At 57.5% G+C, this 22,291-nt stretch overlaps 1 protein-coding gene across 7 annotated transcripts in view; it reads left to right on the plus strand.

The window, feature by feature from the left end:
- Positions 1-22,291, plus strand: part of SPIRE2 (spire type actin nucleation factor 2) — a 43,267-nt gene that overhangs the window by 13,984 nt on the left and 6,992 nt on the right. For 4 of the 7 annotated variants that reach the window (XM_077986830.1, XM_077986832.1, XM_077986831.1 and 1 more), the window contains exons 2-13: positions 2,362-2,405; positions 5,414-5,863; positions 7,387-7,743; positions 10,797-10,877; positions 10,997-11,161; positions 12,730-12,816; positions 13,120-13,243; positions 15,584-15,753; positions 16,422-16,611; positions 18,032-18,144; positions 21,830-21,964; positions 22,131-22,198. In XM_077986830.1, coding sequence (XP_077842956.1) covers positions 2,362-2,405; positions 5,414-5,863; positions 7,387-7,743; positions 10,797-10,877; positions 10,997-11,161; positions 12,730-12,816; positions 13,120-13,243; positions 15,584-15,753; positions 16,422-16,611; positions 18,032-18,144; positions 21,830-21,964; positions 22,131-22,198 — 1,984 coding nt within the window. The remainder of the gene's footprint in view (positions 1-2,361; positions 2,406-5,413; positions 5,864-7,386; positions 7,744-10,796; positions 10,878-10,996; positions 11,162-12,729; positions 12,817-13,119; positions 13,244-15,583; positions 15,754-16,421; positions 16,612-18,031; positions 18,145-21,829; positions 21,965-22,130; positions 22,199-22,291) is intronic. The other 3 variants (XR_003725564.2, XM_015126838.3, XM_028841274.2) reach the window with 1 other exon arrangement.

A 22,291-nucleotide genomic window follows, 5' to 3' on the forward strand; every position in this document is an offset into this window, starting at 1 on the left:
ACAATTAGATTCATGAACATATAATTTTTTTTTCTTTTTTTTTTTTTTGCGATGGAGTCTCACTCTGTCGCCCAGACTGGAGTGCAGTGGCACCATCTCTGCTCACTACAGCCTCCACCTCCTGGGTTCAAGCAATTCTCCTGTCTCAGCCTCCCGAGTGGCTGGGATTACAGGCGTGAGCCACCATGCCCAGTCATGAACATTTAATTTTGGTACAACTTTTTTATTAACATATGGAGTATTTGAACCAGGGGCTCAAACATTGAATTATTCCAACCAGAAGCTCCCCATGCACTGAGGACCTCGCCTGACATGGGCTTAGTCTGTGAAGGGCACTGAAGGGCCAGCTGGCCACCAGTCAGTCCTTCCCTGCACGAGTAGCCCAGGGCCCTGGTCTCTTCCAGGGAGCACCTTTGTTTGGGTCCAGTGTCTTCCACCTTCCCATTGCCTCGGCCCAATCACAGCTGCAAACTTGCTGAAAGCCCAGCTTGGGGCCAGGACTGCCCAGGCCCTGGGGACCTACCCCCCCACTGTGGGCTGCTCGTTGTTTTATTAACTCCACTGATGCTGGGGGCGGATTGCTTTCCATCATTTCAATGGATCAGACTCCCTGTATCTTTGGCAATCTTCCTGGTTCTTGGTGGCATTTTGAAAATATTTGCAGAGTTAGCAGGTCCACTGAGCAGACAATTCCATGGCTTATATATACATACACATACATATCTTACCTCATTCCAGAAAGAATTTCAGGCAGCTGGAGCTCTTGTTCTAGCACAGTTCCACCCGCATGCCCAGTTCAAGGAAAGCTGCAGAAGTGGGTGGATTTTTTTTTCAAATTTCACCCAGCACAGTGTCTTGGGAACCCCGGGGGAGGAGGGTTGGGGAGCACAGACCCTGGGGTCCCACAGCCTGGCCCCACTCCTGGCACTCATCAGCCTTGATACCTTGGAGCAAGCAGACTCATTCTCCGGACCTCTGTTTCCTCATCTGTGAAATGGGAGTTGTAAGTAGGCACCTCCAAAAGGCAGGTTCGTTCCCCGGCCTCCTTCAGGGCCAAGTTCAATAAACAAAATACGTGAGATTCCGGCCTCCACCTGCATTTCCTGTGTTTCCACTCGGACTTGGTTCTCTAAGAAATCCCCAAATCAGGGTCTCGGTCAGATGCTGACTCACCCGCTCTGCAAAGTCACTCCCTCTGAGCCGGGGTTTCTCGTCTGACTGCTGCGATTTCGGGGGTGCACAACCTCCGTCCAGGCAGGTGGTGTGTCTCCTTTCAGACCACAGGATCTGTCCTGAAGACGTGCCAGTGGATGCAGCTGCTGCCTTGCTGCCGTCTTTTTTTTTTTTTTTGAGACGGAGTCTCGCTCTGTCACCAGGCTGGAGTGCAATGGCACAATCTCGGCTCACTGCAACCTCCGCCTCCCAGGTTCAAGCGATTCTCCTGCCTCAGCCTCCCAAGCAGCTGCGATTACAGGCGCCCGCCACCGTGCCCAGCTAATTTTTATATTTTTAGTAGAGACGGGGTTTCGCCATGTTGGCCAGGCTGGTCTCAATCTCGGGACCTCATGATCCGCCCACCTCGGCCTCCCAAAGTGCTGGGATTACAAGGCGTGAGTCACCGCGCCCAGCCTTTTTTTTGTATTTTTAGAAACGGGGTTTTTAGAAACGTATTTTTAGAAACGGGGTTTCACCGTGTTAGACAGGATGGTCCTGATCTCCTGACCTTGTGATCCACCCACCTCGGCCTCCCAAAGTGCTGGGATTACAGGAGTGAGCCACTGTGCCCGGCCTTCCCAAAGTAATTTTAAAATGTTTTGTAGCCACAGGGTCTTACTGTGTTGTCCAGGCTGGTTTTGAACTCCTGGCTGCCAGCGGTTCTCCCACTTCAGCCTCTCAGAGTGCTGGGATTATAGGTGTGAGCCACCACATCTGGTCTCCTCCTCCTCCACTCTTGCTCGCAGCCAAGTTTCCCTAGGGGCAGCCTCCTGCTTTGCCCGGGACAGACTGGGACCCATTGGCTTCTCTCTAGCCCTGAGTCCCCTCTGAGTGGTCACCATGGACCGGGGCTGCTGCGTGGGGCACTGGGGGTCTGTCCGCCAGCTGACCATCCTCCTTCTGTGGGCAGGGGCTGCCTTGCTCTCCTGGCCCCTGTACCTGGGTGTCCTGCTTAGAGCCAGCTCGAGCTGGGCCTCATAGGTGCGTGTCCAGATGACTGAGTGGCTGGGCCTGCTGTGAGCTTTCTGGTTTTCCGGCGGAGACTGGGGATGTGGCGTGTGTTCCTGAGGGGAGGTGGGTGGACAGCTATGTTTATCGGGGTCCTGGAGATGCTGACAAATACCTTAACTCCCACTTCTCTTACAGAACCCGCAACCATGGTGGTGCCACTAGCAAGCTCGGAAGCCCAGGTACTTTTTTAAAAATTCCAAATATTACTTGATGTGTATGAAAACATACCTGCATCTTACAATGTAAATTATAAAGCGTACGTAGTTATACAGTTGTTTCAGCGAGGCAGGGTACAGATAAAATACCCAACAGGCTTAATTGCAGGGACTCGATGAAACTCTGCTCACAGAAAGCAGACGGGGAGGAGACCACCAGGGTGGGGAGGGCCCCCGTGGGTGCTTCTGGCCGGGAGAAGAGGCAGTGGTATTGCCTCTTTCCATAGCTGGACAGATGAGGACCCCAGGTGATGTCTACAGGGCCGGCCTCCCAGACACAGAGCCAGAGTCAGGGTGAGGACCTCAGGTGCAAACAGGAAAAAATCAGCCTGATGACAGTGCCCAGAAACCCCACCCGACCAAACTCAGACCTCAGCACGGCAGTGCCTTCCTCTCCCACTCACCTGCCCTGAAGTCACATCTGCACCTTCATGTTTTATCTTTCTACTGCCTTTTTGGTTTTGTTTGTTTTTTTGCTTTTGTTCATTTTATTTTATTTTTTAATGAGCTGAAGTCTCACTGTGTTGCCCAGACTGGTCTCAAACTCCTGGGCTCAAGCCATCCTCCCACCTTGGCCTTCCAAAGTGCTGGGATTATAGGCATGAGCCACTGTGCCTGGCCTCTTCTTTTTTTCTGGAAACGGAGTCTCCCTCTGTCACCCAGGCTGGAGTGCTGTGGTGCGATCTTGGCTCACTACAACCTCTGCCTCCCAGGTTCAAGCAATTCTCCTGCCTCAGCCTCCCAAGTAGCCGGGATTACAGGCGCTCACCACCATGCCCAGCTAATTTTTGTGGGTTTTTTTTTTTTTTTTTTTTTTTTTTTGAGACAGAGTCTCTCTCCGTCACCAGCCTGGAGTGCTGTGGCGCGATCTCAGCTCGCTGCAACCTCCGCCTCCCAGGTTCAAGCAATTCTCCTGCCTCAGCTTCCCAAGTAGCTGGGACTACAGGCACCCATCACCATGCCCGGCTAATTTTTGTATTTTTAGTAGAAATGGGGTTTCACCATGTTGGCCAGGATGGTCTCAAACTCCTGACCTCATGATTCGCCCAGCTTGGCCTCTCAAAGTGCAGGGATTACAGGCTTGAGCCACCACGCCCGGCCTTTTGTTTTTTTAAGACCTATACTCTTGTTGCCCAGGGAGGAGTCCAGTGGTGTGATCTTGGCTCACTGCAACCTCCGCCTCCCAGGTTCAAGCGATTCTTCTGCCTCAGCCTTCCAAGTATCTTCTTTTTTAAAACAGTTTTTCATACCCAAGTGAGATTAATTGTTTAAAAAAAAAAAAAACAGGTTTATTGCAAGACCTATTTATATATTATTAAACACAGTAGTATACCCAGCGTGGGTGTGACACAGACCAGAAGAGACTATATGTTCTGCTGTTGATCATTTAAAAATAATAATAAAACCAAAGTCTATGTCACCACCTGCAATGCTTGACAATTCAGTGATAAGACGCCTTCCACCGTGGAGAAGCTCGGGGCGCTGATGTTTAGACAGCATCCCGTTCAGGGTTGCTTGGCAGCTCTGTGGAGATGGCGTTGTGCCACACGCAGTTTCCTGGGACGTGAGTGGGGGCCCGTCTGGGTGGCTGTGTCTGGTTGTTCGTCATTTGTCTCACCGTTGCATAATACGCGGGACAGTTTACCTTTCCGAAGTCCAGGACTCCAGGGCTGGGAGGCAGGGCTGGCCCTGCTGTCCTGAGTCTCCAAACAGAGGTGCAGCTGCTGCCTACCTCCTGGAAGACGTTCCAAAGGGGGTCTGCCGTGGCACCTCTTAAACGTTTGGTATGAGAGAGCTTGGTAGGCGGAGATGCAGCCTAGACTGTCTGTCTCAGAGGCGCACACATGAACCTGATCGCCCTGTCCCCAGGAAGAGGGCAGAGGAGCTCCTTAACGTCTCGCTCCTGGATTCCATGAAATGACTGCACAGCCCCTCAGTTACTGGGCAGGCGTCCCAGGCTGGCAGTACTGCCCACCGGCTGCCCCAGGCCTGCACCTGCTGTGGGCGAGTGGAGGTGAAAGGCCCTGAGACTGGCTGCCCGCCCAGAATTTTCCTTACGGGAAAGCAAGCTTTTTGCTTTTCAGAGAAAGTTTCCAGTGACCTGGGCACAGAAGAGCTTTTATGGACGCAGCCTTCAGATAAGAGGCTCGGGTTGGAGTTAAGCCTTTTGCCAATGTGGTCAGGAAAAGCAGGGAGTGGCCCAGAGGGGCTGGGTGCCGCTCTGCAGTTAACCCTTCCCCCGATGTGGTCAGGAAAAGCAGGGAGTGGCCCAGAGGGGCTGGGTGCCGCTCTGCAGTTAACCCTTCCCCCGATGTGGTCAGGAAAAGCAGGGAGTGGCCCAGAGGGGCTGGGTGCCGCTCTGCACAGGGTGGCGTCGGGGGCTCTGCTGCTTCCTCCCTCTGTCTGTCCTGCGCCACGAGGCAGAATCGGAGCCACATGACCAGGGACAGCAGGAGCTGAGGCCAGCCCCACCCAGAGCGGGTGGGAAATGCACTTCCTGCCACGCTGTCCTTCCTTGCCCTTCCCTCTGGGGCCCAGAAAAGAACTGCTGGGAATTTGTGTTAACAGAGGCTGTTGCCAGTCGGCTTCCTCACACCCCGCCCTCTGTTTGTCACTGTGCCCAGGAGGGGCCCTAAGATTCCTCTCTGGAGATCCCTTGCTCCAGGGGACCCCCCGAGCCCTGGCCAGGGCCCTGCTGTCACTGGTTAGGCCTTGGCTGCTGCCGTGCCCTCTGACCTTGATTCTAGGATGAGTCTTGTCCATCTACAGTGGAGATGAGACAACAGTGAGCTCCCAGGGTGGGCTGGGGCTCCACTCCCACAGACACTCACGCTTCCTGCCAGTGCCCCTGCAGGTTCCAGGGCCTTCTGTGGTGTTTCTGCAGGACAGACGAGGCAGGTTCCAGGGCCTTCTGTGGTGTTTCTACAGGACAGACTAGACAGGTTCTAGGACCTTTTGCGGTGTTTCTGCAGGACAGACGAGGCAGGTTCCAGAGCCTTCTGTGGTGTTTCTGCAGGACAGACGAGGCAGGTTCCAGAGCCTTCTGTGGTGTTTCTGCAGGACAGACGAGGCAGGTTCCAGAGCCTTCTGTGGTGTTTCTGCAGGACAGACGAGGCAGGTTCCAGAGCCTTCTGTGGTGTTTCTGCAGGACAGACGAGGCAGGTTCCAGAGCCTTCTGTGGTGTTTCTGCAGGACAGACGAGGCAGGTTCCAGAGCCTTCTGTGGTGTTTCTGCAGGACAGACGAGGCAGGTTCCAGAGCCTTCTGTGGTGTTTCTGCAGGACAGACGAGGCAGGTTCCAGAGCCTTCTGTGGTGTTTCTGCAGGACAGACGAGGCAGGTTCCAGAGCCTTCTGTGGTGTTTCTGCAGGACAGACGAGGCAGGTTCCAGAGCCTTCTGTGGTGTTTCTGCAGGACAGACGAGGCAGGTTCCAGAGCCTTCTGTGACTTTTTTGCTGCAGGCTCAGGCTCAGGCTCAGGTTTCCTGGGCTCCCAGCAGTGGGTGGGAGGGGAGTGTACACTAAATGAGAGACCAAAGGCCCCCTGCAGGGCCGCTGAGGCAAAGTGGCCCCAGGAAGTGGACAGTGCCTGGGGGAGGTGTGGCTCGATCTGCCACACCATGGCCCCCCACCCTGGCAGCGTGGCACAGAGCTGAGACAGGGGCCATGAGCAGCACCCCTGTCCTGATCCAGCTTGGCCAGTCGAGACTGTGGTCAAGGGGACCGACCTCTCCACGCCTCCGTCCCCGTCCCTACGTCAGTGTCGCTGGAGGTGAGGTTGGTACGTGCTGTGCCGGGCCAGGTACAGCATCTGACATAAGGAGTGCTGTAGTTGTGTTTGTGTGTGGATCTTTCTTAACTTGTTTTTTTTTTTTTTTTTGAGACGGAGTCTGGCTCTGTAGCCCAGGCTGGAGTGCAGTGGCCGGATCTCAGCTCACTGCAAGCTCCGCCTCCCGGGTTCACGCCATTCTCTGGCCTCAGCCTCCCGAGTAGCTGGGACTACAGGCGCTGCCACCTCGCCCAGCTATTTTTTGTATTTCTTAGTAGAGACGGGATTTCACCGGGTTAGCCAGGATGGTCTCGATCTCCTGACCTCGTGATCCGCCCATCTCGGCCTCCCAAAGTGCTGGGATTACAGGCTTGAGCCACCGCGCCCGGCCGGATCTTTCTTAACTTGTAAAGGGAAACTATGAGAACCCTTTAAGACATGGAACACAGTGCGGTGCAACTTAGAGTGTCCTTGTAGTTGTCATCGACCTCCCGTGTCCAGCTGTGCTGCCTCTGCCTCCCTGTCCTAGCAGACCTGACCACCTGGGGGCCACCTGGGCCTGTGGGTCTCCAAGTCGGTGCATGTCGGCCGCCGCCAGGTCACGCCACAGACGCACCTGTGCCCTTTGTGGTAGATGATGGAAATCAGGTCTCTACTGTGAAGCTTCACTGATTTTTAATGTGCTTTTTTAAAAACTTCGATTTTTTTTTTTTTTTTTTTTGAGACAGGGTCTTGTTCTGTCGCCCAGGCTGGAGTGCAGAGGCCTGATCTCGGCTCCCTGCAACCTCCGTCTCCCAGGTTCAAGCGATTCTCCTGTCTCAATCTCCCAAGTAGCTGGTATTACAGGCACGCACCACCACGCCTGGCTAATTTTTGTATTTTTAGTAGAGAAGGGGTTTCATCATGTTGGTCAGGCTGGTCTTGAACTCCTGACCTCGAGATCCGCCCGCCTCGGCCTCCCAAAGTGCTGGGATTACAGGCGTGAGCTACCGCGCCCGGCCGGGCACATCCTTTTTGTCCGCTCCATATCTTGCTTGTGCCTTGGTCTCCGGACCGACAGCTGCTGTCTCCCTGGCCGGGTGCTGGGCCCTCTACACCCGCCAGCCGCCTTCTGCCCTCCCCGCCTCCCCGCCCCACCCCCCTGCAGTACCGCCCGGTGACCGCGCCCCTGTCCCGCAGACCGTGCAGTCCCTGGGCTTCGCCATCTACCGCGCGCTGGACTGGGGGCTGGACGAGAGCGAGGAGCGCGAACTCAGCCCGCAGCTGGAGCGGCTCATCGACCTCATGGCCAACAACGACAGCGAGGACAGCGGCTGCGGTGCCGCCGATGAGGGCTACGGGGGTCCCGAGGAGGAGGAGGAGGCCGAGGGCGTCCCCCGCAGTGTGCGCACCTTTGCCCAGGCCATGCGGCTGTGCGCGGCGCGGCTGACCGACCCCCAGGGCGCCCAGGCGCATTACCAGGCCGTGTGCCGCGCGCTCTTCGTGGAGACGCTGGAGCTGCGGGCCTTCCTGGCCAGGGTCCGGGAGGCCAAGGAGGTGAGCGGTGCGTGGGGGCGACCTGGGGGGTCCGGGGGGCCAAGGAGGCGAGCGGTGCGTGGGGGCGACCGTGGGGGGTCCGGGGGGCCAAGGAGGCGAGCGGTGCGTGGGGGCGACCGTGGGGGGTCCGGGGGGCCAAGGAGGCGAGCGGTGCGTGGGGGCGACCGTGGGGGGTCCGGGGGGCCAAGGAGGTGAGCGGTGCGTGGGGGCGACCGTGGAGGGTGCCGGGGGCCAAGGAGGTGCCTGCGTGTGGGAGGAGACTGGCAAGGCCGGGCTCTTGGTGGACAGAAAGTCAGGTTCTCGGTGGGACTGCTGTTGGCCTTATGTATTCCCACTTAACCCTCACACTTCCTTGTTTTTTTGTTTTGTTTTGTTTTTTGTTTTTTGTTTTTTTGTTTTGTTTTGAGACAGGGTCTCACTCTGTCACCCAGGCTGGAGGGGCAGTGGCTGGATCTCGGCTCACTGCAACCTCCACCTCCCAGGTTCAAGCAGTTCTCCTGCTGCAGCCTCCCAAGTAGCTGGGATTACAGGCACCACCACCACACCTGGTAGTAGAGACAGGAGTTCACCATGTTGGCCAAGCTAGTCTTGAACTCCTGACCTCAGGTGATCTGTCTGCCTTGGCCTCCCAAAGTGCTGGGATTACAGGCATGAGCCACCGCGCTCGGCCTCACACTTGCTTCTTACCAGAGAAGTTAAGCGATGGGCTCAGCCCCTTCCCCAACTGCTCTCTCCTGTTGCCTCTAAGTTGTTATCCTGTCCTGGCACCCATTGTGCTCTCTTTTACATCTGCAAGAGGGCACCCTTCGTCCTGCCTCCCCACCAGCCTCTCCAGGCCCTGGTTCCTTCTGAAATATGATGCCAAAGGTGGCCCCCTCTATACTCAGGAACCACAGAAAGGCTCAGCCACTTGCTTGGAGCTTTGGGTGGGAAAACCCACCTGCTGGTCCTGTGACAACCCAGCCTCACTCCCCTGCCACTTACAGCTGGAGAGGCCGTTTGACAGCTGAGCAGGTGCAGGCTCGGAGGCTGGGACCGTTGCCCAAAGCCACAAAGCAAGAGTCGGGCAGTGCTGGCTCTGACATGGCTCCCAAGCCAGAGTTCTCCCCTGGGCCTCCTACCTCTCTCCGTGGACTCAACCATCCCTCTCTGACTCTCCCAGCCTCTCCCTGGGCACGGCTGCTGCCCCAAGGGAGCTGATGTGTTTCTGTATCATGGGGTCTCTGCACATGTGGACTCTGCTTTTTCTCCCATCAGCATCTCACAGAGGAGAAAGCCAGGCCTTGGAGAGGCAGGGGATCCCCTCTTGCCTCGGTGGCAGAAGATGTTTTCAAAGTTAACTGATGCTGGTCCTCATTCCTCCCTGACCCTGTCTCTCTTGTCCTCTAACCAAGAAAGGTTCCTGGCCCTCTGAGCCATAGCAGGTGGTTTTGACACCGGGCGGCAGCCTGAGCTGCTTGGCCTCATCTGCAGCCCAAGTGGGCACCACGGTTGGATGGCTCTCTTCCTACCCCCAGATCCCATGGTCCATCTTCCGTCCTCCCCCTCAGCTCCTGGATCCCATGGTTCATCTTCGCTCTCCCCTAACCACCCAGGCCCCATGGCCCATCTTCTGCCCTCTCTCTCACCCCCCGGATCCCATGGTCCATCTTCCATCCTCTCATCCCCTGGATCCGATGGCCCATCTTCCGCCTTCCTTCTCATCCCCCAGATCCCATGCTCCATCTTCTGTCCCTCTCTCACCACATAGATCCCATGGCCCATCTTCCGCCCTCCCTCTCAGCTCCCCCTTGGCCTCCTGGGACATGCTTCTAACGTTCCCCACAATTAGCAGATGGTCCTCATGCTGTTGTGTCTCTGTCTCTGATCAGGCTGTTTTCTGCTGCTCAGATCAGTTTCTTACTCAGACAATGAAAGCTCTTTTATTCTTAGAGACAAGGTCTTAGTGTATTACTCAAGGCTGGTCTCAAACTCTTGGGCTCAAGTGATCCTCCTGCTTTGGCCTCCCAGAGTGCTGGGGTTACAGCCGTGAGCCACTGTGCCTGGCCAGGAAGCTCTTTCTTTAGGAGGAAACGGCTCTGCATGCAGGCAGTTGACCGAGGCGAAGTTTGGGGAGTTCGTGGTGGGACGAAGCGAGAGAAGGGTTACTCCATGGGGTGTAGCTGTGTCTGCTGGCATTTTGGCCGGGAGCGGCCTGCTTAGGAATAGGTACAGGTGTTCCGGGAAGGACAGGAGTGCCACCCTGTGTGCCCTTTGCCCTGGGCTGGCATACATGAGGCCTGTGGGCAGACTCACACCTTGTGCTGCCCAGGGAGTGTCCCAAAGCAGCGTGGCAGGTCCCTGGGGCAGAAGCCAGGGTGACCGGTTCTGTCTTGGTTGTGGGGGCTGTGCCAAAGGGCAGGTGCTTCTCTAGGGTTGGGACTTGGTGAGAGCAGATGCTCTGTGCCACCGAGATCATGTGTGACCCATGCAGCAGGTGCCGCACCTTCTTCCCACGTTCTTAGCACAGAGCACTTCCCAAACAGGCCCTCACCACAGGGTTGGCACCTTCCCCAGTTCACAAAGCACATACCCATGTCTGTTTCCCTGGACTTACTGGGCAGCAACTCATCCACCCTCCCATCCACCTTCCACCATGTGTCCATTCACTCAAGCCACGCACAAAAACTGGCCTGTGCCACACTGCACCGAGCCCCAGACGCTGCTCAGAGAAGCAGCTCAGCGTAAAGGCCAGGCTGGGACCTAGAGCAGCTGCAGGGGCCCAGGGGGGCGGCGGGGTGCGTGGCCCACCTGAGGAAGCGCCATGTGAACTGAGAGCTGAATGAAACGGGGAGAGTGGAGCCTCCACACCTGTGTCCGCCACCTGTGGCGATGACTCGGTTTCCCCAGATATCTTTTCGAGTCCTGAAGCCTGGGCCAAAATGCCCACTCATCTCTTTTCTGGCTGGTTGAGTGGAGCCCCCGTCACGTGGCCGTGTCCCTGACGGACGGGGCCTGTCCTGTGTCCACCATTCTCGTCCCTCCCCTGGACTAACGAGCGTGTGTGGTCACAGATGCTGCAGAAGCTTCGAGAGGACGAGCCGCAGGTGGAGACGCCACAGGCAGAGCTGGACAGCCTGGGTCACACAGACTGGGTAAGACCCGCTCCTGTCTGACCGGGCCACTACGCCGCCCAGCCTGCCGGGGGTCTCTGCCTGGAGGGCCGTGGAGCCTTACCTGGGGCTGAGAGCCGGTCTCTTTCCCCGGGGCCCAGGCCCGGCTGTGGGTTCAGCTCATGCGGGAGCTCCGCCACGGAGTGAAGCTGAAGAAGGTGCAGGAGCAGGAGTTCAACCCCCTCCCCACCGAGTTCCAGCTCACGCCCTTCGAGATGCTAATGCAGGACATCCGGGCCCGGAACTACAAGCTCCGCAAGGTCATGGTGAGCGGGGCGGCCGTGGAAGTCGTGGCGAGTGGGACGGCCGCCGAGGGGCAGCCCGGCCGTTGGGCGGCCCACCTGGAAGAGGGGCCCAGGGTCCCTGCTCTCTGTGCTGGGTACTGGGCGGTAGAACATGGATTAGGGAGATGTGGCCCCAATTCCCACAGCTCGGTATCACTTCGGGGACAGTGACCAGGCAGGGAAGGGACGTGCGGAAGGTTCTGGAGGACCAGGGATGGCCCCTGGAGGCCACAAGAGCCAAGGCTGTAGGATTTTTTTTTTTTTTTTTTTTGAGACGGGGTCTCGCTCTGTCACCCAGGCTGGAGTGCAGTCGCCGGATCTCAGCTCACTGCAAGCTCCGCCTCCCGGGTTCATGCCATTCTCCTGCCTCAGCCTCCCGAGTAGCTGGGACTACAGGCGCCCGCCACCTCGCCCGGCTAGTTTTTTGTATTTTTTGGTAGAGACGGGGTTTCACCGTGTTAGCCAGGATGGTCTCGATCTCCTGACCTTGTGATCCACCCATCTCGGCCTCCCAGAGTGCTGGGATTACAGGCTTGAGCCACCGCGCCCGGCCTAGGATTTTTTTTTTTTTCCTTTTTGAGACGGAGTCACTCTGTCGCCCAGGCTGGAGCGCAATGGCGCGATCTCGGCTCACTGCAAGCTCCGCCTCCTGGGTTCAAGCGATTCTCCTGCCTCAACCTACCAAGTAACTGGGACTACAGCCACCCGCCACCACGCCCAGCTAATTTTTTCTGTTTTTAGTAGAGACAGGGTTTCACCGTGTTAGCCAAGATGGTTTCGATCTCCTGACCTTGTGATCCGCCCGCCTCGGCCTCCCAGAGTGCTGGGATTATAGGCGTGAGCCACCTGCCTGGCCTGGCTATAGGATATTTTTGCTTTAACAAAACTCATGGAGCCCTTAGGATGCGCTGGCATGGCTCTTTTTTTTTTGGTTTTTTTTTGGGGTTTTTTTTTTTTTTTTTGAGACAGAGTCTCGCTGTGTCTCCCAGGCTGGAGTGCAGTGGCCGGATCTCAGCTCACTGCAAGCTCCGCCTCCCGGGTTCCCGCCATTCTCCTGCCTCAGCCTCCGAGTAGCTGGGACTACAGGCGCCCGCCACCTCGCCCGGCTAATTTTTTGTATTTTTAGTAGAGACGGGGTTTCACCGTGTTAGCCAGGATGGTCTCGATCTCCTGACCTCGTGATCCGCCCGTCTCGGCCTCCCAAAGTGCTGGGATTACAGGCGTGAGCCACCACGCCCTGCAGCATGGCTCTTACGATGCCCCTGTGAGGTGTGTGCCACCCCACCCTACCTCCAGATGAGTCCCAGGTGCTGGAGACTGGGGCAGCCGGGAGGGGACACATCAGACTGTGGATGCTGTGGCCGCCCAGAGCATGGCCTGTGGGTCTGCCGTGCGCTTCCTAGGGAAGCAGCTGGGTCCCCACGAGCTGAGAGTGGGAGGATGGGTAGGTGTGAAGACCAGGCTGTCCTTGGGCTGAGCGAGCCTCTCCCAGTCCTCCTGCTCTAGCGGATGGTCCCTGCAGGGCCTCAGATCAGCCATCCTCCCCGCAGGTGGATGGGGACATCCCGCCCCGGGTGAAGAAGGACGCTCACGAGCTCATCCTGGACTTCATCCGCTCACGGCCTCCACTGAAGCAGGTGCCGCCCCAGCCTCCTCCTCCTCAGGGGCCGCCCGGGGCCTGGTGCTGTCCTGTGGCCAGCCTGGGAGGTGTCCCAGCGCGTCTGTGTCATGGGTGAGGCGGGCTGGCTTCCTCTTGCCAGTGGGCCAGCCTGGGGCTGTGTGGCCCTGGGCCCTCTTTCTGGGAAGGGGCCATGTGAGCCATGCCCACCCCACCCCAGGTGCATGCAGAGCCCCCGGGAGCAGCACTCCCTCTGGGTGGGCCTAGCCGGCTCTTCCGACTCCAGAGTGGGCCCGTGTCATGGCCTGCTTCCCCACTGCAGGTCTCTGAGAGGCGGCTGCGCCCGTTGCCACCGAAGCAGAGGTCCCTGCATGAGAAGATCCTGGAGGAGATCAAGCAGGAGCGGAGGCTGCGCCCAGTGCGGGGCGAGGGCTGGGCTGCCCGCGGTGAGCGAAGGGATGGCGGGAGAAGAGAGACCCCTGTGCCCCTGGTGGGGCCCCCCATTCCCCTGGTCAGGTTGCACATTGGAAGGTGGCATTTCCCTGAGGGCGCCTGAACCCATGGAAGACACAGAGCATCTTAATTTTTGAGGCACACAGGCTTTTGAAACTCAGATTACTTGGGGATAAAAAAATTAAACTAAATTAAAATAATATGTATATATTTGTTTGAGATGAAGTCTCACTCTGTTGCCCAGGCTGGAGTGCAGTGGCACGACCTCGGCTCACTGCACCCTCCGCCTCCCAGGTTCAAACGATTCTCATGCCTCAGCCTTCTGGGTACCTGGGATTAGAGGCACGCGCCACCACGCCTGGCTAATTTTTTGAGTTTTTTTGTAGTTTTAGTAGAGACAGGGTTTCACCATATTGGCCAGGCTGGACACAAACTCCTGGGCTCAAGTGAACTGCCCGCCCTGGCCTCCCAAAATGCTGGCATTACAGGTGTGAACGACTGCACCTGGCCAAAAATAAGAAATTTTGAGGCTGGGCTCAGTAGCTCACACCTTGTAATCCCAGCGCTTTGGGAGGCTGAGGCAGGAGGATCACTTGAGCCCAGGAGTTCGAGACCAGCCTGGGCAATATAGTGAGACCTCATCTCTGCCAAAAATTTCAAAGAAAAATTAGCCAGGTGTGGTGGCACATGGCTGTAATCCCAGGTACTCCAGGGGCTGAGGTGGGAGGATTGCTTGAGCCTGAGAGCTTGATGCTGCAGTGAGCCATGATCGTACCACTGCCCTCTAGACTGGGTGACAGAGTGAGACCTAGTTTCAAAAAAAAAAAAAAAATCACTTTTTATGCATTTCATTAAAAACTTTACAAGGCCATTGGAATTTCCTATGTCTTTTTTTTTTTTTGAGACAGGGTCTTACCCTGTCACCCCGGCTGGAGTGCAGTGGCACCGTTATAGGTCACGCAGCCTCAATCTCTCAGGCTCAAGCGATCCTCCCACCTCAGCCTCTCGAGTAGCTGGGACGACAGGCATGCCATGCACCACCACGCCTGGCTAATTTTTGTGTTTTTGTAGAGACACGGTCTTGCTCTGTTGCCCAGGCTGGTGTTGAACTTGTGGGCTCAAGTGATCCTTCTGCCTCAGCTTCCCAAAGTGCTGGGATTATGGGTGTGAGCCACCACGCCTAACATGATCTTATACCCTGTTATCCTGGACTTGACGTGTATTTGCCAGTCTACATTGTTTACAATAGTATGACACATTTCAGCATTTAGAAGAAAAATAGAATAAAAGCAAACTTTTAAAATGTTTTTCTTTTCTTTTTTTTTTTTTTTTTTTCTGAGACGGAGTCTCGCTCTGTCGCCCAGGCTGGAGTGCAGTGGCGCAATCTCAGCTCACTGCAAGCTCCGCCTCCCAGGTTCTGGCCATTCTCCTGCCTCAGCCTCCCGAGTAGCTGGGACTACAGGCGCCCACCACCTCGCCTGGCTAGTTTTTTGTATTTTTTTTAGTAGAGACGGGGTTTCACCGTATTAGCCAGGATGGTCTCGATCTCCTGACCTCGTGATCTGCCCATCTCGGCCTCCCAAAGTGCTGGGATTACAGGCTTGAGCCACTGCGCCCGGCAAATGTTTTTCTTTTCTTTTCTTTTTTTTTTTTTTGAGACAGAGTTTCGCTCTTGTTGCCCAGGCTGGAGTGCAGTGACGCGATCTCAGCTCACCACAACCTCTGCCTCCCGGGTTCAAGTGATTCTCCTGCCTCCGCCTCCTGAGTAGCTGGGGTTATAGGCACCTGCCACCACGCCTGGCTAATTTTGTATTTTTAGTAGAGACGGGGTTTCACCATGTTGGCCAGGCTGGTCTCAAACTCTCAACCTCAGGTGATCCGCCCGCCGCAGCCTCCCAAAGTGCTGGGATGACAGGCATGAGCCACCGCGCCCGGCCCCAAGACAGGCATTTGTTCAAATGTCTGAGACCTAATTCTCCTTGTGAAAGGTCACTGAGAGCCTTCAGTGCTGTACCATTCCTTACATGGGATGGCAAACTCCAATCCTGCATCTGCTCTGCCTCTGAGACACTAGGCAGATCTCTAGGCTGGAGTTCATTTTCCTTTTTTTTTTTTTAAGATGGAGTCTTGCTCTGTCCCCCAGGCTGGAGTGCAGTGGCACAATCCCGCTGGCGCCCGGCCTAGTTCCTCATTTTTTTAAATGGCTGGCTAGCCCTCAGTTTTCCCTTCTGCAAAGTCAGGGAATTTAGCCAGCTGGTGCACACAGAGCTGTCAGCTCCTGCCTGCTGTCTCCCCGTTCACTGGCCTGTCCTGCTTGGCTCCCGTCTCCCCAGGGTTTGGGTCTCTGCCCTGCATCCTCAACGCCTGCTCTGGAGATGCCAAGTCCACCTCCTGCATCAACCTGTCGGTCACAGATGCTGGGGGCAGTGCCCAGCGCCCGCGGCCCCGTGTGCTGCTCAAGGCGCCCACCTTGGCGGAGATGGAGGAAATGAACACATCTGAGGTCAGAGCCCGTGGGTATTCCTGAAAAGAGACCAGGAATGGGAGGGTGGGGGCCAAGGAAGTGAGAAGGGCTAAGCTAAGTTGGGGGCAGCAGGGAGTGTGGTGTCCCCTGTCCAGGGGCCCTCCCTTGAAACTGACGTCCTGCCCTAGGAGGAGGCCTGTGGGGCTTGGGGACCCTGCCATCTTGGCCGCTCAGAAGGGTGACTCTGGGAGAGGGCCTGGGCTGCCTCCTCCCACAGACGATGGAAGGCTGACGGCGGAAGTGCCTCGCTGTCTCAGGCCCAGAAACTGAGCCCCCCACTAGTTGATGTGAAAAGGTGGTCCCAGCGAGGCTCCCTGCCCATCCTGGCTGCCCTGTGAATGGAATGCTTCTCTCTTCACAGAAGGGCTGGTGATGGCGTTGTTGGGGGCCATCCCAGAGGGCTCTGCCTCCATCTGACACTAGACCTGTCAATTTCCAGGACTTTCCAGAAGGCCTTGGGGAAGGGCTTGGTTATTAGGGTGCTTGCCATGAACTGCCCAGAGGCAGGCAGGCTGGGAAGTGGGTGCAGGCTGCCCCACATCGCAGCAGACCCAGCGGCATCCCTGGGTCCTTTGCTTCGGTCCAGGCATGGGCAGGAGGCACTGGTGGACATTGTTAGGGCAAGGCTGCGTCTGGTGTGTCCACAGGAAGAAGAGTCTCCCTGTGGGGAGGTGATGCTGAAACGGGACCGCTCCTTCTCAGAGCATGACCTGGCCCAGCTCCGAAGTGAGGTGGCCTCTGGCCTGCAGTCTGCCACCCAGCCCCCAGGAGGGACGGAGCCACCACGGCCCCGAGCTGGCAGCGCGCGTGTGTGGAGGCCCGGCTCCCGAGACCAGGGCAAGTGCTGCTTCTCACCCCCGTACCCCCCTTCGCCCCCGCCCTGACCCATCCTGTGGGCACCCATCCCTCCACCTCAGCCCACGTCTTCCTGAGCAGGCAGCTCCCAGGGACCAAGGGAGCTCGTGCCTGCAAGAGGGCACTACCTCAGGCAGGCATCTCCCTTTAACTTGAAAACTTCTTATTAAGTAATGCATATTTATTGTAAAAATATTTTTTAATATTTAAAAATAATTCTCATGATTCTATTACCTAGACATAATTATTATTAACATTGGGATATAGAAAGATAGCTAACTAGATGAGTTGATGAGTGATAGACCTTCTAGTCCTCTGAGAAGGGAGCAGTGTGTCCTTAGTGAACTAGCTGGGCTTGCAGCACATGGCTCTGGAACCTGCGCCATGGTTCCTTCAACTGCTTTTCGCGCTGCTGAGCACAGAACGATTCTTGCTGGCTGTACAGGGCTGCTCCTACCATCGTGAGAGCTGAACTTTACCGAGAGCCCTCACAACTCAGGGTTCTTGTCACCCCACCCACCACATCCCACCAGGCACGGCCAGGCCTCCTTGTCTGCCTGCGAGGCCAGAGTCTTGGGACAATCACGTTTGGTGGTTATGGCTCCCTTCCCAGTGTTAGGAGGTCCAGGCCAGGCCACTTCCAAACCTCTCGCTTAACCTAGGTCTCCCCCACCTGGAGCTGTGCCTCAGCCTCTTGGAGCTGGTGGAGGGAGGGAGGTCGACCTCCAGCTCCAGTGTGAGGCGTGGACTGTGGGAGGAGGGTCCCGCCCCACGCATCTGTAGTCTGCCTCACTGGTGCTGTAGAACTGCCCACACTAGCTTGTTCTGGGGCTCAGACACAGGCCACTGGTGCTGTGGGACTGCCCACGCCAGCTCGTTCTGGGGCTCAGACACAGGGACCCTTCAGGGGTCCTGTGGACCCTCTATACCACATGGGCCCCAACGGAAGTCCCAATGTGGAAGCCACACTTTTCACTCTTCACTCTTTTCTTCTTTTTGAGACAAGGTCTTGCTCTGGTGCCCAGGCTGGAGTGCAGAGGCACCATTATAGCTCACTGCAGCCTTGACTTCCTGGGCTCAAGCAATCCGCCCGCCTCAGCCTCCTGAGTAGCTAGGACTACCAACATGCTCCACAACGCCTGGCTAACTTATATTTTTCTCTAGAGATGAGGGTCTCGCTACATTGCCCAGGGTGGTCTCAAGCTACTGGGCTCAAGGTTCCACCCGCCTCAGCCTCCTAAGTGCTAGAATTACCTGTGTAGCTACTGCGTGGCTGCTTCTCCACTTGACCTTTTGCTTGGTTCCCCTGGAGCCCTCCACAATCTCTGTCATCCCCTCTGCACAGTCCTCCTTTCCACAGCTCCTGTCAGGCAGTCCTGACGGAGCCTCTGCTCTCCCCTAGGTACCTGTCCTGCGAGCGTCTCTGACTCCAGCCACCCCCTACTCAGCAACCGGGGCTCCTCGATGGACAGACCCGAGGCCTCCATGACCCCCGATGCCAAACACCTGTGGCTGGTGAGTGAGGGTGCAGTTGTCATCCAGGGCGACCCAGGAGGCGTCTTTGCGCCCACCTTCCCGTTGCCAGCCAGGTGTTCAGTACTGAGGCCCTGCCTGAGGCATAGTCTGAGCAGTGTCTGGGGTGCGTGGTCTGAGCGCCTGTCTGGGGGGCGTGGTCCGAGTGCCTGTCTGGGGGGCGTGGTCTGAGCGCCTGTCTGGGAGGGCGGGTCTGAGCGCCTGTCTGGGGGGTGTGGTCTCAGCGCCTGTCTGGGGAGCGTGGTCTCAGCGCCTGTCTCAGAGGGCGTGGTCTCAGCGCCTGTCTGGGGAGCATGGTCTCAGCGCCTGTCTCAGAGGGCGTGGTCCGAGCGCCTGTCTGGGGGGCGTGGTCCGAGCGCCTGTCTGGGGAGCGTGGTCTCAGCGCCTGTCTCAGAGGGCGTGGTCCGAGCGCCTGTCTGGGGGGCGTGGTCTGAGCGCCTGTCTGGGAGGGCGGGTCCGAGCGCCTGTCTGGGGGGCGTGGTCCGAGCGCCTGTCTGGGGAGCGTGGTCTCAGCGCCTGTCTCAGAGGGCGTGGTCCGAGCGCCTGTCTGGGGGGCGTGGTCCGAGCGCCTGTCTGGGGAGCGTGGTCTCAGCGCCTGTCTCAGAGGGCGTGGTCCGAGCGCCTGTCTGGGGGGCGTGGTCTGAGCGCCTGTCTGGGAGGGCGGGTCTGAGCGCCTGTCTGGGGGGCGTGGTCCAAGCGCCTGTCTGGGGAGCGTGGTCTCAGCGCCTGTCTCAGAGGGCGTGGTCCGAGCGCCTGTCTCAGAGGGCGTGGTCTGAGCGCCTGCCTGGGGACTGTGGTCTGAGCGCCAGTCTGGGAGGCGTGGTCTGAGCGCCAGTCTGGGAGGGCGGGTCTGAGCGCCTGTCTGGGGGGCGTGGTCCGAGCGCCTGTCTCAGGGGGCGTGGTCCGAGCGCCTGTCTGGGGGGCGTGGTCCAAGCGCCTGTCTGGGGAGCGTGGTCTCAGCGCCTGTCTCAGAGGGCGTGGTCTGAGCGCCTGCCTGGGGACTGTGGTCTGAGCGCCAGTCTGTGAGGCGTGGTCTGAGCGCCTGTCTGGGAGGGCGGGTCTGAGCGCGTCTGGGGGGCGTGGTCCGAGCGCCAGTCTGGGGACTGTGGTCTGAGCGCCGGTCTGGGGGGCGTGGTCTGAACGTCTTCGGGGCGCCAGTGGTGGCGCTGCTGGCCTGCGGCAGTGGTCTCTGCTGCCGCCTGCTGGGGCCGAACCGCACTGCGACCCCGGATCCTGGAGCCACCTTGCAAGGGACGTCCCGAATTGAAGGGTTCAGTGTGGGGTTAGGGCAGGCGGCGAACTTGCGCGCCCTGTGTGCCTGGAGGTCAGTGTGACGGGGCTTCACTGGGTCGCGACCTTGACTCTGGCCGTGACGCCGCCAGGGTACTGCTCAGCCCCTCTCCCCTCGGTTTCATATCTGACCTGTAATTGTGAGGAGCTCACTTTTGCTGACATCTTGAGGCCACGTGGACGTGAGTTCTAGTGTATCATTTAATCAACTGAGGTAAGGCGAGTGTGCGGCCCGTGGGCCATGCTGGCAGCATGCAGGTGTTGGAGGGATGTGAACGGTGTGGTTGCTGCCGCTAGTTGAGGTTTTATCAAGAGGCTCAGATGAGAACAGATGTTAAAATGCTTTGAGAACTATGAGCCTTATATAAACGCAAGGCACTGTTCGTATCCCCCACCGAAACGCAGGGCTTGCCCCGTTAGTCTAGGTCGCAGGCCCCGCCGAAATGCAGGGCTTGCCTCATTAGTCTAAGATTAGCTATATATCACTGCATCAAAAGTTACCTCACAATGTAGCATCTTAAAATAACAAACATGTATTATCTCACACAGTTTCTGAGGGTTGGGACTCCGGAAGTGTCTTCGCCGTGTAGCTCCGGCCCAGGGTCTTTCGTGAGGCTGCAGTTAGGATGGCAGTGGGGCCTGCAGTCTCGACTGAAGGCTCAAATGGGAGCTGGAGGAACCACATGAAGTGGCGTCCTCAGCCAGCTGTGAGCAGGAGACGCGAGTGCCCTGCTGTGTATACAGGCCTCTCTCGGGGCTGCTTGGCGATCTCCACAGGGTGGCGGCTGGCATCCCCCAGAGCATGTGGCTCAAGAGTGACCGCCGTGAAAGCCACTGAGTATTTGTGGCCAAGTCCAGAAGTGCCACGTTGTCCCAACTCATTAGCAGCGAGTCAGGAAGTCCAGCCTATTCTCAATGGGAGGGAGGGAATTAAGGCCCACTTCTTTTTTTTTTTTTTTTTGAGACGGAGTCTCGCTCTGTCTCCCGGGCTGGAGTTGCAGTGGCCGGATCTCAGCTCACTGCAAGCTCCGCCTCCCGGGTTCACGCCATTCTCCTGCCTCAGCCTCCCGAGTAGCTGGGACTACAGGCGCTGCCACCTCGCCCGGCTAGTTTTTTGTATTTTTTAGTAGAGACGGGGTTTCATCATGTTCACCAGGATGGTCTCGATCTCCTGACCTCGTGATCCACCCGTCTCGGCCTCCCAAAGTGCTGGGATTACAGGCTTGAGCCACCGCGCCCGGCCAACACTTCTTAAGGAATTAGAGGACGCATTTAAGATGACCACAGGTCACATGAGTGGTTCTTTAGCTCTGAAGTCTCAGAAGTGCTTTCTGAAGGGGGGCTACTGAGCATCACCGAACCTGGCCTTCCATCTGCCCTGGGCTCACAGCCTCACCTGGGGGGCAGGCAGCTGTTCTCTGCACCCGACGTGAGGTCTCCTGGCCACGGACGTTGTTGGCGTAACATCTGTGACATCTCAGGTGACCTGTTCAGCTGGAAACAGCACCATCAGGCAATTGGCAACAGAAGCCCAAAGCTCTGGGTGCCTCAGGTCATAGTGAGGAACAAATGCAAGGGCCGCAGCTCCTCCCAGTGCCAGACAGGAGCATGTGTTCCCAGCTCTAGACAGGATAACCCACTGCAAATCCAAAGCAGAGCACATGGTCCAACTCCATCCGTGTGGCACCTTCATAGACGGTGCCCACCTGCCTCGGCAGAGTAATGACTGACACTGCAAACGCGATGCCGGCATGAGTCATCTCGATGGAGCTGAAATCCAGCCCCGTTTTACAGAAGAGAAAACTGAGGCTTAGAGAGATCAGGTGTCAAGTTCTATGCCAAGCACAGGGAGGCAAAAACAGGACACACTCATCATAATGTGGCCCCAGGAATTGGTGGTCAGGACACAGGAGGTGTGCTGAGTGCAGATGGGCAGATGCAAGCTGGGCCCCAGGAGTGAGGTGGTCTGTTGGAGGCTCCTGGACCTCCCGGATGAGAGGACATCAGCTGCTCAGGGAGGGAGGATTTGAGATGGACTCTGGCTGGTGTGGATCTGCCCATAGTGTGTTTGCAGGGAGGGACACCTTGAACAAACATGGGCTGAGGGGAGTGTGTGTGGAGCGTGGCCAGTGAAGGCTGGGTTGGCTGGCAGGGGCCGCTGGTCATGGGAGGCCTAGCCTGCAGCAGTAGCGCCTCATCAAAGACACGGGGATGGATGGCTGACGGACAAGTGTTTTAGAAGGTCGCGGGCTTGTTTAGGCTGAGGCCAGGAAGGCGTGAGGGTCCTCAGGGAAGGAGAGCAAGCTGGGGGAGACTCCTGCATGGAAGACTTTCTACCTGAGGCCGAGTGAGCACAGCCCCTTGCCCCGTCCCCCAGGAGTTCAGCCACCCCGTGGAGAGCCTTGCGCTGACCGTGGAAGAGGTGATGGACGTGCGCCGTGTGCTGGTGAAGGCCGAGATGGAGAAGTTTTTGCAGAACAAGGAGCTCTTCAGCAGTCTGAAGAAGGGGAAGGTGAGGCTGCCTAGACGTGGGGCTGCTCTCTTGCCCGCTGCGTCGGGGGCGGATCCCAGGACTGTTTGCTCATGATCTGGTTGGGAACCCTGAGGGGCAGCAAGGACAGGGCAGGACCCAGGGAGCTTTGGACAAAGCCGGGCTCTAATCAGGTCTTTCCTGACAGATTTGCTGCTGCTGCCGGGCCAAGTTCCCGCTGTTCTCGTGGCCGCCCACCTGTCTCTTCTGCAAGAGGTGAGCCTTCCCTTTAGCTGCCAGTTCACAAGGGGAGGAGGAGGTGAGAAGCCTCTGGGCAGTGCTGCCCACAGAACTTCCTGTGACTCCAGG

Source organism: Macaca mulatta, chromosome 20, assembly GCF_049350105.2.
Source record: "Macaca mulatta isolate MMU2019108-1 chromosome 20, T2T-MMU8v2.0, whole genome shotgun sequence".
In the NCBI taxonomy this organism is placed as follows: Eukaryota; Metazoa; Chordata; class Mammalia; order Primates; family Cercopithecidae; genus Macaca; species Macaca mulatta.